At 41.0% G+C, this 16,914-nt stretch overlaps 1 protein-coding gene across 1 annotated transcript in view; it reads left to right on the plus strand.

Moving 5' to 3' along the window:
- The window catches only part of TRIP11 (thyroid hormone receptor interactor 11), a gene marked incomplete in the record, with an annotated part of 367,784 nt that overhangs the window by 151,601 nt on the left and 199,269 nt on the right, over positions 1-16,914 (plus strand). The window contains 1 exon segment of the mRNA XM_053697549.1: positions 1,031-1,062. Coding sequence (XP_053553524.1) covers positions 1,031-1,062 — 32 coding nt within the window.

The raw sequence follows: 16,914 nt of genomic DNA on the forward strand, positions 1-16,914 counted from the left end.
TAGCTATCTCCTCGGCTCAAAGAGTTTCGGAGTTATCTGCTTTACAATGTGATTCCCCTTATCTAATTTTCCATGCAGATAAGGTAGTGTTACGTACCAAACCTGGTTTTCTACCTAAGGTGGTATCTAATAAAAATATCAATCAGGAGATTGTTGTTCCGTCACTGTGTCCTAATCCTTCTTCAAAGAAGGAACGTCTATTACACAATCTTGACGTGGTTCGTGCTTTAAAGTTTTATTTACAAGCTACTAAAGATTTTCGTCAAACATCTGCATTGTTTGTTGTCTACTCTGGACAGAGGAGAGGCCAAAAGGCTTTGGCAACTTCTCTTTCTTTTTGGCTAAGGAGTATAATACGCTTAGCTTATGAGACTGCTGGCCAGCAGCCTCCTGAAAGAATTACAGCTCATTCTACTAGAGCGGTAGCTTCCACATGGGCTTTTAAGAATGAGGCTTCTGTTGAACAGATTTGTAAGGCGGCGACTTGGTCTTCGCTTCATACTTTTTCTAAATTCTATAAATTTGATACTTTTGCTTCTTCGGAGGCTATTTTTGGGAGAAAGGTCTTACAGGCAGTGGTGCCTTCCGTTTAAGCGCCTGCCTTGTCCCTCCCTTCATCCGTGTCCTATAGCTTTGGTATTGGTATCCCACAAGTAATGGATGATCCGTGGACTGGATACACCTTACAAGAGAAAACAAAATTTATGCTTACCTGATAAATTTATTTCTCTTGTGGTGTATCGAGTCCACGGCCCGCCCTGTCATTTTAAGGCAGGTGTTTTTTATTTTTAAACCACAGTCACCACTGCACCCTATAGTTTCTCCTTTCTCTTGCTTGTCTTCGGTCGAATGACTGGGGGTTGGCAGTTAGGGGAGGAGCTATATAGACAGCTCTGCTGTGGGTGATCCTCTTGCAGCTTCCTGTTGGGAAGGAGAATATCCCACAAGTAATGGATGATCCGTGGACTGGATACACCACAAGAGAAATAAATTTATCAGGTAAGCATAAATTTTGTTTTTTCTGTTGCAGATGCTGGGAAAAGAAATAACCGTTCAGACCAGGTAATTTTTTTTAATTTTGTTTTTTTAAACATTTGCCATATTGTAAGCATTAGTCAGATGTGTGTGGGAGATTTGTTTTATCATCTTTTGTGATGGCTCATATGTGTAATCTTCACTAATGAGCCGACAAGCTCCAGCTAGCCTAAAAAGATCATCAAAGTGTCTCCTTCTGTATCATAACATCCCTTCCTCCTCAACTTCCGTTAAAGGGACAGTCTACTTCAGAATTGTTATCGTTTAAAAAAATAGATAATACCTTTTTTACCCATTTCCCTTTTATTGCATACCCAACAGTTATATTAATATACTTTTTAGCTCTGATTACCTTGTATCTAAGCCTTTGCAGACTGCCCCCTTATTTCAGTTTTTTTGACAGACTTGCATTTAGCCAATCAATGCCCTCTCATTTGTAACTCCATGGGCGTAGTCGCAATGTTATCTGTATGGCACACGTGTACTAACGCCCTCTAGCTGTGAAAAACTGCCAAATGCATTGAAAAAAGGGGCGGCCTTCAAGGGCTTAGCAATTAGCATATGAGCCTACCTAAGTTTAGCTTTCAACAAAGAATGCCAAGAGAACAAAGCAAATTTGATGATAAAAGTGAATTGGAAAGTTGTTTAAAATTGCATTCCCTATCTGAATCATGAAAGTCTAATTGTTTAGATTTGGTTATCTGCTTACCCTATTTTTAACCTCTTCGCTACCTGGAATTTCGTAGAAAAACTTGCCCAAAGTACCAGAGAATTTTTAGCATTTTTGCTTTCACTCCGTTTTTTTATTTACCCATGAAAACTATATATATTTTTAAAGAAGACAATCCAAGGTATTTAGCTAGGTTGATTTTGGTGTATTTGATGCCACTATTTGGCCTCCAAATACAATCATATAAAAGAAAGTTAACGTTTTCACAAACTTTGGGTTTCACACTCAACTACTCTTAAGTCGTAAGACAAATAGTTATAAAAGTTTTTCTGGGATCCCTTTTGTTCAGAAATAGCAGACATACATGGCTTTGCATTAGTTTTTGGCAATTAGCCCCTTGTGACCTGCAACTAATTGCTGGAAAATCCAATGTTTCTTTCATGTAATTAGCAAGAGTCCATGAGCTAGTGACGTATGGGATATACATTCCTACCAGGAGGGGCAAAGTTTCCCAAACCTCAAAATGCCTACAAATACACCCCTCACCACACCCACAAATCAGTTTTTACAAACTTTGCCTCCCGTGGAGGTGGTGAAGTAAGTTTGTGCTAGATTCTACGTTGATATGCGCTCCGCAGCAGGTTGGAGCCCGGTTTTCCTCTCAGCGTGCAGTGAATGTCAGAGGGATGTGAAGAGAGTATTGCCTATTTGAATTCAATGATCTCCTTCTACGGGGTCTATTTCATAGGTTCTCTGTTATCGGTCGTAGAGATTCATCTCTTACCTCCCTTTTCAGATCGACGATATACTCTTATATACCATTACCTCTACTGATTCTCGTTTCAGTACTGGTTTGGCTTTCTACTACATGTAGATGAGTGTCCTGGGGTAAGTAAGTCTTATTTTTGTGACACTCTAAGCTATGGTTGGGCACTTTTATATAAAGTTCTAAATATATGTGTTTAAACATTTATTTGCCTTGATTCAGGATGTTCAATATTCCTTATTTCAGACAGTCAGTTTCATTATTTGGGATAATGCATTTGAATAATCAATTTTTCTTACCTTAAAATTTGACTTTTTTTCCTGTGGGCTGTTAGGCTCGCGGGGGCTGAAAATGCTTCATTTTATTGCATCATTTTTGGCGTGGACTTTTTTGGCGCAAAAAATTTTTCTTTATTTTTTCCGGCGTCATACGCCGGAAGTTGCGTCATTTTTGACGTTTTTTGCGCCAAAAATGTTGGCGTTTCCGGATGTGGCGTCATTTTTGGCGCTAAAAGCATTTAGGCGCCAAATAATGTGGGCGTCTTTTTTGGCGCCAAAAAATATGGTTACCAGTTTGTGGCTCTGCCGTTTGGCCTAGCAACAGCTCCAAGGATTTTTACAAAGGTTCTCGGTGCCCTTCTGTCTGTAATCAGAGAACAGGGTATTGTGGTATTTCCTTATTTGGACGATATCTTGGTACTTGCTCAGTCTTCACATTTAGCAGAATCTCATACGAATCGACTTGTATTGTTTCTTCAAAAACATGGTTGGAGGATCAATTTACCAAAAAGTTCATTGATTTCTCAGACAAGGGTAACCTTTTTAGGTTTCCAGATAGATTCAGTGTCCATGACTCTGTCTCTGACGGACAAGAGACGTCTAAAATTGGTTTCAGCTTGTCGAATCCTTCAGTCTCAATCATTCCCTTCGGTAGCCTTATGCATGGAAATTGTAGGTCTTATGACTGCTGCATCGGACGCGATCCCCTTTGCTCGTTTTCACATGCGACCTCTTCAGCTTTGTATGCTGAACCAGTGGTGCAGGGATTATACAAAGATATCTCAATTAATATCTTTAAAACCAATCGTACGACACTCTCTCACGTGGTGGATAGACCACCATCGTTTAGTTCAGGGGGCTTCTTTTGTTCTTCCGACCTGGACTGTGATTTCAACAGATGCAAGTCTGACAGGTTGGGGAGCTGTTTGGGGGTCTCTGACAGCACAAGGGGTTTGGGAATCTCAGGAGGTGAGATTACCAATCAACATTTTGGAACTCCGTGCAATTTTCAGAGCTCTTCAGTAATGGCCTCTTCTAAAGAGAGAGTCGTTTGTTTTCAGACGGACAATGTCACAACCGTGGCATATGTCAATCATCAAGGAGGGACTCACAGTCCTCTGGCTATGAAAGAAGTATCTCGAATACTGGTATGGGCGGAATCCAACTCCTGTCTAATTTCTGTGGTTCATATCCCAGGTATAGACAATTGGGAAGCGGATTATCTCAGTCGCCAAACGTTACATCCGGGCGAATGGTCTCTTCACCCAGAGGTATTTCTTCAGATTTTTCAAATGTGGGGACTTCCAGAAATAGATCTGATGGCTTCCCATCTAAACAAGAAACTTCCCAGGTATCTGTCCAGATCCAGGGATCCTCAGGCGGAGGCAGTGGATGCATTGTCACTTCCTTGGAAGTATCATCCTGCCTATATCTTTCCACCTCTAGTTCTCCTTCCAAGAGTGATTTCCAAGATTCTAAAGGAGTGCTCGTTTTGTTCTGCTGGTGGCTCCAGCATGGCCTCACAGGTTTTGGTATGCGGATCTTGTCCGGATGGGCACTTGCCAACCATGGACTCTTCCATTAAGACCAGACCTTCTATCGCAAGGTCCTTTTTTCCATCAGGATCTCAAATCCTTAAATTTGAAGGTATGGAGATTGAACGCTTGATTCTCAGTCATAGAGGTTTCTCTGACTCTGTAATTAATACTATGTTACAGGCTCTTAAATCTGTATCTAGGAAGATATATTATCGAGTCTGGAAGATTTACATTTCTTGGTGTTCTTCTCATCATTTTTCTTGGCATTCTTTTAGAATTCCTAGAATTTTACAGTTTCTTCAGGATGGTTTGGATAAAGGTTTGTCTGCAAGTTCCTTGAAAGGACAAATCTCTGCTCTTTCTGTTCTTTTTCACAGAAAGATTGCTAGTCTTCCTGATATTCATTGTTTTGTACAGGCTTTGGTTCGTATAAAACCTGTTAAGTCAATTTCTCCTCCTTGGAGTTTGAATTTGGTTCTGGGGGCTCTTCAAGCTCCTCCGTTTGAACCTATGCATTCGCTGGACATTAAATTACTTTCTTGGAAAGTTTTGTTTCTTTTGGCCATCTCTTCTGCTAGAAGAGTTTCTGAATTATCTGCTCTTTCTTGTGAGTCTCCTTTTCTGATTTTTCATCAGGATAAGGCGGTGTTGCGGACTTCTTTTAAATTTTTACCTAAGGTTGTGAATTCTAACAACATTAGTAGAGAAATTGTGGTTCCTTTATTATGTCCTAATCCTAAGAATTCTAAGGAAAAATCGTTGCATTCTTTGGATGTAGTTAGAGCTTTGAAATGTTATGTTGAAGCTACTAAAAATTTCCGAAAGACTTCTAGTCTATTTGTTATCTTTTCCGGTTCTAGGAAAGGTCAGAAGGCTTCTGCCATTTCTTTGGCATCTTGGTTAAAATCTTTGATTCATCATGCTTATGTCGAGTCGGGTAAAGCTCCGCCTCAAAGGATTACAGCTCATTCTAACTAGGTCAGTTTCTACTTCCTGGGCGTTTAGGAATGAAGCTTCGGTTGATCAGATTTGCAAAGCAGCAACTTGGTCTTCTTTGCATACTTTTACTAAATTCTACCATTTTGATGTGTTTTCTTCTTCTGAAGCAGTTTTTGGTAGAAAAGTACTTCAGGCAGCGGTTTCAGTTTGAATCTTCTGCTTATAATTTCAGTTTTTTTTCATTATAAGATTTAAACTTTGTTTTGGGTGTGGATTATTTTCAGCGGAATTGGCTGTCTTTATTTTATCCCTCCCTCTCTAGTGACTCTTGCGTGGAAGATCCACATCTTGGGTAGTCATTATCCCATACGTCACTAGCTCATGGACTCTTGCTAATTACATGAAAGAAAACATAATTTATGTAAGAACTTACCTGATAAATTCATTTCTTTCATATTAGCAAGAGTCCATGAGGCCCACCCTTTTTTGTGGTGGTTATGATTTTTTTGTATAAAGCACAATTATTCCAATTCCTTATTTTTTATGCTTTCGCACTTTTTTCTTATCACCCCACTTCTTGGCTATGCGTTAAACTGATTTGTGGGTGTGGTGTGGGGTGTATTTATAGGCATTTTGAGGTTTGGGAAACTTTGCCCCTCCTGGTAGGAATGTATATCCCATACGTCACTAGCTCATGGACTCTTGCTAATATGAAAGAAATGAATTTATCAGGTAAGTTCTTACATAAATTATGTTTTTCTTATTAATATGAGGAGAGTCCACGGCATCATTCCTTACTGTTGGGAAATACTGAACCTGGCCACCAGGAGGAGGCAAAGACACCCCAGCCAAAGGATTAAATACTCCCCCTACTTCCCTCATATCCCAGTCATTCTTTGTCTTTCGTCACAGGAGGTTGGCAGAGAAGTGTCAGAAGATTCGAGTAGTTCCTTATGAAGGGTATCTACCCTTCGAAATGGGACTGGAGTTTTAAGTAGTCTTGTCAGCCTCTGTGAGACAATTGACGAAAGTTAGTCTGGAGATGCAGGGAGTCTTTCTGCGAACGCATCCAGACTCGTATTAACAGCTCCTAAGCAATCAGTGTTGACGAGTTTCACTACCTGCTTCCATTACTCAAGCCCATGTTAGGAGCGATGCTACAAGACTATCAAACTTGAGAGACTGTGCTTCTGTTCCACAGCATAGATTTCCGGTAAGATCGTTTCGATTTTTTTTTTTTACATATATGATAATTCAAGAAGACAGGGTCACTGTGTGGCTCCATTTATCTGTATGGAATCAAGGGTTAATATCTCCGTAGGGGGATTATTGAACAGTGTGGATTAATCTCAAAAGTTTATTTGATTATGCTGCAACATGTGTGAGATGAGGCTCAGGCAAATGTTGGAACGTACAAGGTTTTCACTTTCGTCTTGGTAGCTGCGCAGCCTGAAAGTCTTGGCGCTTTTTTTTGCTATTATAGCAGGGACGGTCCTGCATTGCGCACCAAGTGACCGGGTGTGGTCACACTTATTTCCTCTTTCCTGACAGTGCGGTTTACTGGAGAAGAAGCAGTTTTTCTGTTTGGCCTGGGTCATAGGAGGTGGTGAGTGCCCCAGCCATTGGTGGTATAAATGTGCCGTTTTTTCTTAGTATCAATAGTCTGCTTTGTAAGCGCAAGCTATGGAGGATTCTGATGCGTTAGAGGGTACTCCCTCTTTACCCAAGTCTAATACCTATCTATATTGTGAGGAGGCCGAGGTATACCTGCCCGCTCAACTATGTTCCACATGCCTTGATAAAGTAATCATATCCAAGAAAGTTAATATGTTTTAATACCACTGAGCCGTCCACCTCTGAGGAGTCTCCGTCCTATGAGGTGCGCACCCTACAGTCATCTCCTAATACACATGTAGCTTCCCGTAGCACTCCTAATCCTCCATCTGTAGGGGGTCTTTTACCGCCAGACTTTACTGAGCAGTTATAAACGGCAGTGTCTGCGGCCTTTAGTGCTTTACCTCGCCCTGCTAAGCGCAAGCGAAAGGTCAAATATTGCTTATTGGCCCAATCACTTTTGCTGTGCTGATGTTGGTTTTCGCACCTTTTTTGTTTGGCGCAATTTTATTTAATTTTTTTATTGCGGTCACGTGACCGCTCCGGAGCACTTCAGAACAGAGTTTTGCTGCAGCGAGTGTGGAGACTGCATTTTCTTCTATCTACAGTGGCAAGTTTATTTCCGCTGTTCCGGTAACAAGGAGGTGTTTTTTGCTACCGGGTGTGTCCGGTTTTCTGTGGGATAGCAACTTCTGGAGGGGTAATACCTCAGCTGAGGGTTTTAAGGGTTTTAAGTGCTTATTTATGTTTTATGGCTTCATATAAATAACTTTTTTTTTTTGTTAATTGTGAACTGATACCCACTTATGGACACTAATACTGAAGTTGATTCGTTTGAAAAATGCTTATTGTGTTTGGAGGCTAAGATAATTCCTCCTGTACAGTTTTGCTCTTTATGTTTAAATAAAACTTTAAAGTTTAAAGATAAGATGTCTCTCCCTGAGCCTCCTGTCTCTCAGGATAGTGTTATCCTAGCTATGCCTCAGCTTTCCCCTCAAGCTTCACATGCAGTGCCCTGCGGTTCCTCTCAACCTCCTTGGGGTGTTTTTTTACCTGGGGATTTTGCTGCGCAGATTACTTATGCTGTTTCTACAACTTTATCAGCTTTTCCAAAGGTTTATGGTAAACGAAAGAGGAAATCTAAATATATTGATATTAGTAAGGCTGACTCCACTAAAGCTGCGTTAGTCAGTTTGTCTCAATTATCTGATTAGGATGCTTCTTTAGTGGCTTCTGAGAGGGAATTGTCAGTGACAAATTCTGCAGATTGAGGAGATTAATTTCAAATTTAAGTTAGAACACTTTCAAGTTCTTTTGAAGTAGGTTCTTGCTACTTTGGAAGAATTAAAATCTATTGTGGAGAATCCAAAGAGGATCAGTAAGCTTAATAGGGTATATGATATACCCTCATCTGTGGAAGTATTTCTATTTCCAGACCGTATGGCAGATATTCTAACTCAGGAATGGGATAAACCAGGGATTCCTTTTTCCCCGTCCCCTGTTTTTAAAAAGATGTTTCCTGTTGCTGACTCTATTCATGGCGCACGATGTCCAAGATAGAGGGAGCTATCTCTACTCTGGCTAAGAGAACTACTATTCCAATTGAAGATAGTTGTTCTTTCAAGGAACCCATGGATAAGAAGCTTGAGGCTTTCTTGAAGAAGATGTACATTCATCAGGGATTACAGTGGCAACATGTTGCTAGTATTGCTACAGTTGCAGGGGCAGCATCTTATTGGTGCGAAGAATTATCTAATCTTATCCTAGAAGGGACTACTATAGAGGAGATCCAAGACAGGATCAAGGCTCTCAAGTTAGCCAATACCTTTATTTGTGATGCCAACATGCAAGTTCTTAGGTTGGGTGCTAAGATTTCTGGTTTTACTGTTTTAGCTCGCAGAGCTCTCTGGTTAAAATCTTGGTCTGCAGATGTTACATTGAAGTCCAAGCTTTTATCTCTGCCTTATAAGGGTAAAACCTTGTTTGGACCAGGTCTGGCAGAAATTATTTCTGACATTACAGGTGGAAAGGGTTCTTTTCTACCTCAGGATAAAAAGAATAGACCTAAGGGTCGCCAGAATTCTAATTTTCGTTCCTTTCGTAACTTTAAGGGACAGAAGTCTTTCTCTTCTTGGAGGTCCAGTCAGCTTTGGAATAGGTGGAAGCAAGCTAAGAAGCTTTCTGTTGATTCTAAATCAACATAAAGGGGCCGCCCCCTATCCTGTAGTGGATCAAGTGGGGGGCAGGCTTTTTTTTTTTCTTGGCTTGGATACGCAATGTTCCAAATCCTTGGGCCATAGATATAGTATCCCACATTACAGAATATGATTCAAATCTTGTCCTCCCAGGGGCAGGTTCCACCTTTCAAGGTTATCTGTGAATCCGATAAAGAGAAAGGCCTTCTTAAACTGCATAAAGGACCTATCATCCCTGGGAGTGATCCAGTTCCTCTAGAGGAACTGGGTCTAGGATTCTATTCAAATCTATTTGTAGTTCCCAAGAAGGGAGGGCACTTTTCGTCCCATTCTGGACCTAAAGTGTCTCAATAAATTCCTCAGGGTTCCGTCCATTCTATTCTTCCTTTGGTCTAAAAAGGTTAGTTCATGACGGCCATAGATTAGGACGCGTATCTTCATGTTCCTATTCACAGGGATCATTACCAGTATCTAAGTTTTGCCTTCCAGGACAAACATTTCCAGTTTGTTGTCCTTCCTTTTGGCCTTGCTACAGCTCCCAGAATTTTTACAAAGGTTCTGTGGGCTCTTCTGGCAGTGGTGAGGTCTCAGGGTATTGCTGTGGCGCCTTATCTAGATGACATTCTAGTTCAATCGCCATCTTTTCATCTAGCAAGATCTCATGCCGAGATGTTGTCCACGGGTGGAAAGAGAATCCAGGAAAGAGTTCTCTTGTTCCAGATACAAGGGTTTGTTTTTTGAGAACAATCATAGATTCCCTGTCCATGAAGATTTTTCTGACGGATGGCAGAAAATCCAAGCTTCATGTTTCTTGTCGGTGTCTCCAGTCTGCTATTCGTCCATCTGTGACTCAATGCATGGAGGTGATTGGACTGATAGTTGCCTCCATGGACATCATTCCTTTTGCTCTGTTTCATCTGAGACCTCTGCAGCTATGCATGCTCAGTCAATGGAACGGGGCCACACAGATCTCTCGCAGAAGATAAATTTGAATTCCCCAACAAGAGTCTCACTCTCTCATGGTGGGTTTCACAGGACCATCTGTCTCGGGGCACATGCTTCCTGAGGCCTTTCTGGGTGATTGTGACCACGGACTCCAGCCTGTTAGGCTGGGGAGCGGTTTGGGGTTTCTAAACGACACAGGGCCTGTGGACTCCAGAGTCGTCGTCTCTTCCAATAAACATCTTGGAGATGAGAGCAATTTTCTATGCTTTAATTGCTTGGTCTCAACTAGCTTTGGTCCGATTTATCAGATTTCAGTTGGACATCATCACCTCAGTGGCCTACATCAATCAACAGGGAGGAACTCAGAGTTCCTTGGCAATGAAGGAGGTGTCTCGCATTCTCCAGTGGGCGGAGTCTCACGATTGCCATCTCTCTGCCATCTCTCTGCCATACACATACCAGGGGTGGACAACTGGGTGGCGGATTTTCTAAGCAGGCAGACTTTTTATCACGGAGAGTGGCCTCTCCACTCACAATGATAACTCTCAGGTGGGGGGTTCCGGAGTTGGATCTGATGGTGTCTCTTCAAAACGTCAATCTTCCAAAGTATGGTTCAAGGTCAAGAGATCCTTAAGCTGTTCTGGTAGATGCTCTAGCGGTTCCTTGGAGCTTCAATCTAGCATACCTGCTTCCTCCATTTGTGTTGCTTCCATGAGTAATTGCTTGCATCAAACAGGAGAGAACTTAAGTGATTCTAATAGCTCCTGCATGGCCTTGCAGGGTCTGGTTCGCTGATCTGCTGAGAATGTCATCTCTTCCGTCGTGGAGGTTACCTTTCAGGAAGGTCCCTTTCTACTTCAGGGTCCCTTTCTTCATCTAAATCTGTTTTTCTGAAGCTGACTGCTTGGAGATTGAACGTCTAAGTTTGGCGAGACGTGGCTTTTCTGAGAGTCATATATACTATGCTTCAGGCTCGTAAACCGGTTACTTGCAGAATTTACCATAGGGTATGGTGTAAATACCTTAATTGGTGTGATTCAAAAGGTTTTTCTTGGAACAAAGTAAGGGTTCCTCTAATTTTGGCTTTTCTTCAGGAGGGCCTGGAGATGGGTTTGTCAGTCAGTACTTTGAAGGGTCAGATTTCTGCTCTGTCCTTCTGCATAAACGTCTGGCAGTTTATGCAGAAGAATAGCCAGATGTTCAGTCTTTTTTGTTCAGGCTTTGGTCAGAATCAGGCCTGTGTTTAAATCTGTTGCTTCTCCTTGGAGTCTTTAACCTTGTTCTTAGAGTTTTGCAGCGGGCTCTGTTTGAGCCTATGCATTCTGTTAGTATTACTATCTTTTAAGGTTTTGTTTCTTCTTGGTATTTCTTTTGCTCGCAGAGTTTCTGATCTTTCGGCTCTGCAGTGTGATTCCCCTTTATTTTTCATGCTGATAAGGCGGTCCTTCGTACTAAGCTGGGGTTTCTCCCTAAGATAGTGTCAGATCGCAATATTAATCAGGAAATTGTTATTCCTTCCTTTTTTTGTCCTAACCCTTCTTCCCAGAAGGAACGTTTGTTTGCATAACTTGGATGTTGTGCGTGCTCTTAAATTTTACCTTTAAGCAACTAAAGATTCTCGGCAGACTTCTGCTCTGATTATTGTTTTCTCTAGTAAGTGTAGGGGTCAGAAGGCCACTTCTACCACTCTTTGTCTCTGGTTGAGACGTGTTATCCGTTAGCTTATGAGACAGCTGGACAGCAGCCTCCTGAGAGAATTACGGCTCATTCCACTAGAGCTGTATCATCTTCATGGGCTTTCAAAAATTAAGCTCCTGCATCTGTAATCTGTAAGGTGGCCACTTGGTCATACGTTTACCAAATTCTACAAATTTGATACTTTTGCCTCAGCTGGGGTTTCTTTTGGGAGGAAGGTTCTTCAAGCGGTGGTGCCTTCAGTTTAGGTCTGTCTGTCTTGTTCTCCCTCCCTATTCATTCTGTGTCCTCTAGCTTTGGTATTGTTTCCCACTAGTAATTAGATTGTTTCGTGGCCTCCCCATGCCATAGGAAAGAAAACAAAATGTATGCTTACCTGATAAATTTCTTTCTTTCATGTAATTAGCAAGAGTCCATGAGCTAGTGACGTATGGGATATACATTCCTACCAGGAGGGGCAAAGTTTCCCAAACCTCAAAATGCCTATAAATACACCCCTCACCACACCCACAATTCAGTTTTACAAACTTTGCCTCCGATGGAGGTGGTGAAGTAAGTTTGTGCTAGATTCTACGTTGATATGCGCTCCGCAGCAAGTTGGAGCCCGGTTTTCCTCTCAGCGTGCAGTGAATGTCAGAGGGATGTGAGGAGAGTATTGCCTATTTGAATGCAGTGATCTCCTTCTACGGGGTCTATTTCATAGGTTCTCTGTTATCGGTCGTAGAGATTCATCTCTTACCTCCCTTTTCAGATCGACAATATACTCTTATATATACCATTACCTCTGCTGATTCTCGTTTCAGTACTGGTTTGGCTATCTGCTATATGTAGATGAGTGTCCTGGGGTAAGTAAGTCTTATTTTCTGTGACACTCCTAGCTATGGTTGGGCACTTTGTTTATAAAGTTCTAAATATATGTATTCAAACATTTATTTGCCTTGACTCAGAATGTTCAACTTTCCTTATTTTCAGACAGTCAGTTTCATATTTGGGATAATGCATTTTAATTTAACATTTTTCTTACCTTAAAATTTGACTTTTTTCCCTGTGGGCTGTTAGGCTCGCGGGGGCTGAAAATGCTTCATTTTATTGCGTCATTCTTGGCGCGGACTTTTTTGGCGCAAAAAATTCTATTTCCGTTTCCGGCGTCATACGTGTCGCCGGAAGTTGCGTCATTTTTTGACGTTATTTTGCGCCAAAAATGTCGGCGTTCCGGACGTGGCGTCATTTTTGACGCCAGAAAGCATTTAGGCGCCAAATAATGTGGGCGTCTTATTTGGCGCGAAAAAATATGGGCGTCGCTTTTGTCTCCACATTATTTAAGTCTCATTTTTTATTGCTTCTGGTTGCTAGAAGCTTGTTCTTGGCATTTTTTCCCATTCCTGAAACTGTCATTTAAGGAATTTGATCAATTTTGCTTTATATATATGTTGTTTTTTCTCTTACATATTGCAAGATGTCTCACGTTGCATCTGAGTCAGAAGATACTACAGGAAAATCGCTGTCAAGTGCTGAATCTACCAAAGCTAAGTGTATCTGCTGTAAACTTTTGGTAGCTATTCCTCCAGCTGTTGTTTGTATTGATTGTCATGACAAACTTGTTAAAGCAGATAATATTTCCTTTAGTAAAGTACCATTGCCTGTTGCAGTTCCTTCAACATCTAAGGTGCAGAATGTTCCTGATAATATAAGAGATTTTGTTTCTGAATCCATAAAGAAGGCTATGTCTGTTATTTCTCCTTCTAGTAAACGTAAAAAATATTTTAAAACTTCTCTCCCTACAGATGAATTTTTAAATGAACATCATCATTCTGATTCTGATGATTCCTCTGGTTCAGAGGATTCTGTCTCAGAGGTTGATGCTGATAAATCTTCATTTTTATTTAAAATGGAATTTATTCGTTCTTTACTTAAAGAAGTACTAATTGCTTTAGAAATAGAGGATTCTGGTCCTCTTGATACTAATTCTAAACGTTTAGATAAGGTATTTAAAGCTCCTGTGGTTATTCCAGAAGTTTTTCCTGTTCCTAATGCTATTTCTGCAGTAATTTCCAAAGAATGGGATAATTTGGGTAATTCATTTACTCCTTCTAAACGTTTTAAGCAATTATATCCTGTGCCGTCTGACAGATTAGAATTTTGGGACAAGATCCCTAAAGTTGATGGGGCTATTTCTACCCTTGCTAAACGTACTACTATTCCTACGTCAGATGGTACTTCGTTTAAGGATCCTCTAGATAGGAAAATTGAATCCTTTCTAAGAAAAGCTTATCTGTGTTCAGGTAATCTTCTTAGACCTGCTATATCTTTGGCTGATGTTGCTGCAGCTTCAACTTTTTGGTTGGAAACTCTAGCGCAACAAGTAACACATCGTGATTCTCATGATATTATTATTCTTCTTCAGCATGCTAATAATTTTATCTGTGATGCCATTTTTGATATTATCAGAGTTGATGTCAGGTTTATGTCTCTAGCTATTTTAGCTAGAAGAGCTTTATGGCTTAAAACTTGGAATGCTGATATGGCTTCTAAATCAACTTTACTTTCCATTTCTTTCCAGGGTAACAAATTATTTGGTTCTCAGTTGGATTCCATTATTTCAACTGTTACTGGTGGGAAAGGAACTTTTTTACCACAGGATAAAAAATCTAAAGGTAAAAACAGGGCTAATAATCGTTTTCGTTCCTTTCGTTTCAACAAAGAACAAAAGCCTGATCCTTCATCCTCAGGAGCAGTTTCAGTTTGGAGACCATCTCCAGTCTGGAATAAATCCAAGCCAGCTAGAAATGCAAAGCCTGCTTCTAAGTCCACATGAAGGTGCGGCCCTCATTCCAGCTCAGCTGGTAGGGGGCAGGTTACGTTTTTTCAAGGAAATTTGGATCAATTCTGTTCACAATCTTTGGATTCAGAGCATTGTTTCAGAAGGGTACAGAATTGGTTTCAAGTTGAGACCTCCTGCAAAGAGATTTTTTCTTTCCCGTGTCCCAGTAAATCCAGTAAAAGCTCAAGCATTTCTGAAATGTGTTTCAGATCTAGAGTTGACTGGAGTAATTATGCCAGTTCCAGTTCCGGAACAGGGGATGGGGTTTTATTCAAATCTCTTCATTGTACCAAAGAAGGAGAATTCTTTCAGACCAGTTCTGGATCTAAAAATATTGAATCGTTATGTAAGGATACCAACGTTCAAGATGGTAACTGTAAGGACTATCTTACCTTTTGTTCAGCAAGGGAATTATATGTCCACAATAGATTTACAGGATGCATATCTGCATATTCCGATTCATCCAGATCATTATCAGTTCCTGAGATTCTCGTTTCTGGACAAGCATTACCAATTTGTGGCTCTGCCGTTTGGCCTAGCTACAGCTCCAAGAATTTTTACAAAGGTTCTCGGTGCCCTGCTGTCTGTAATCAGAGAACAGGGTATTGTGGTATTTCCTTATTTGGACGATATCTTGGTACTTGCTCAGTCTTTACATTTAGCAGAATCTCATACAAATCGACTTGTGTTGTTTCTTCAAGATCATGGTTGGAGGATCAATTTACCAAAAAGTTCTTTGATTCCTCAGACAAAGGTAACCTTTCTGGGTTTCCAGATGGATTCAGTGTCCATGACTCTGTCTTTAACAGACAAGAGACGTCTAAAGTTGATTGCAGCTTGTCGAAACCTTCAGTCACAATCATTCCTTTCGGTAGCCTTATGCATGGAAATTCTAGGTCTTATGACTGCTGCATCGGACGCGATCCCCTTTGCTCGTTTTCACATGCGACCTCTTCAGCTCTGTATGCTGAAGCAATGGTGCAAGGATTACACGAAGATATCTCAATTAATATCTTTAAAACCGATTGTTCGACACTCTCTAACATGGTGGACAGATCACCATCGTTTAATTCAGGGGGCTTCTTTTGTGCTTCCGACCTGGACTGTAATTTCAACAGATGCAAGTCTCACAGGTTGGGGAGCTGTGTGGGGATCTCTGACGGCACAAGGAGTTTGGGAATCTCAGGAGGTGAGATTACCGATCAATATTTTGGAACTCCGTGCAATTTTCAGAGCTCTTCAGTTTTGGCCTCTTCTGAAGAGAGAATCGTTCATTTGTTTTCAGACAGACAATGTCACAACTGTGGCATACATCAATCATCAAGGAGGGACTCACAGTCCTCTGGCTATGAAAGAAGTATCTCGATTTTTGGTTTGGGCGGAATCCAGCTCCTGTCTAATCTCTGCGGTTCATATCCCAGGTGTAGACAATTGGGAAGCGGATTATCTCAGTCGCCAAACGTTGCATCCGGGCGAATGGTCTCTTCACCCAGAGGTATTTCTTCAGATTGTTCAAATGTGGGAATTTCCAGAAATAGATCTGATGGCGTCCCATCTAAACAAGAAACTTCCCAGGTATCTGTCCAGATCCCGGGATCCTCAGGCGGAGGCAGTGGATGCATTATCACTTCCTTGGAAGTATCATCCTGCCTATATCTTTCCGCCTCTAGTTCTTCTTCCAAGAGTAATCTCCAAGATTCTGAAGGAATGCTCGTTTGTTCTGCTGGTAGCTCCGGCATGGCCTCACAGGTTTTGGTATGCGGATCTTGTCCGGATGGCCTCTTGCCAACCGTGGACTCTTCCGTTAAGACCAGACCTTCTGTCACAAGGTCCTTTTTTCCATCAGGATCTGAAATCCTTAAATTTAAAGGTATGGAGATTGAACGCTTGATTCTTGGTCAAAGAGGTTTCTCTGACTCTGTGATTAATACTATGTTACAGGCTCGTAAATCTGTATCTCGAGAGATATATTATAGAGTCTGGAAGACTTATATTTCTTGGTGTCTTTCTCATCATTTTTCCTGGCATTCTTTTAGAATACCGATAATTTTACAGTTTCTTTAGGATGGTTTAGATAAGGGTTTGTCCGCAAGTTCTTTGAAAGGACAAATCTCTGCTCTTTCTGTTCTTTTTCACAGAAAGATTGCTATTCTTCCTGATATTCATTGTTTTGTACAAGCTTTGGTTCGTATAAAACCTGTCATTAAGTCAATTTCTCCTCCTTGGAGTTTGAATTTGGTTCTGGGAGCTCTTCAAGCTCCTCCGTTTGAACCTATGCATTCATTGGACATTAAATTACTTTCTTGGAAAGTTTTGTTCCTTTTGGCCATCTCTTCTGCCAGAAGAGTTTCTGAATTATCTGCTCTTTCTTGTGAGTCTCCTTTTCTGATTTTTCATCAGGATAAGGCGGTGTTGCGA

This window comes from Bombina bombina, chromosome 1 (assembly GCF_027579735.1).
Source record: "Bombina bombina isolate aBomBom1 chromosome 1, aBomBom1.pri, whole genome shotgun sequence".
Classification (NCBI taxonomy): domain Eukaryota; kingdom Metazoa; phylum Chordata; class Amphibia; order Anura; family Bombinatoridae; genus Bombina; species Bombina bombina.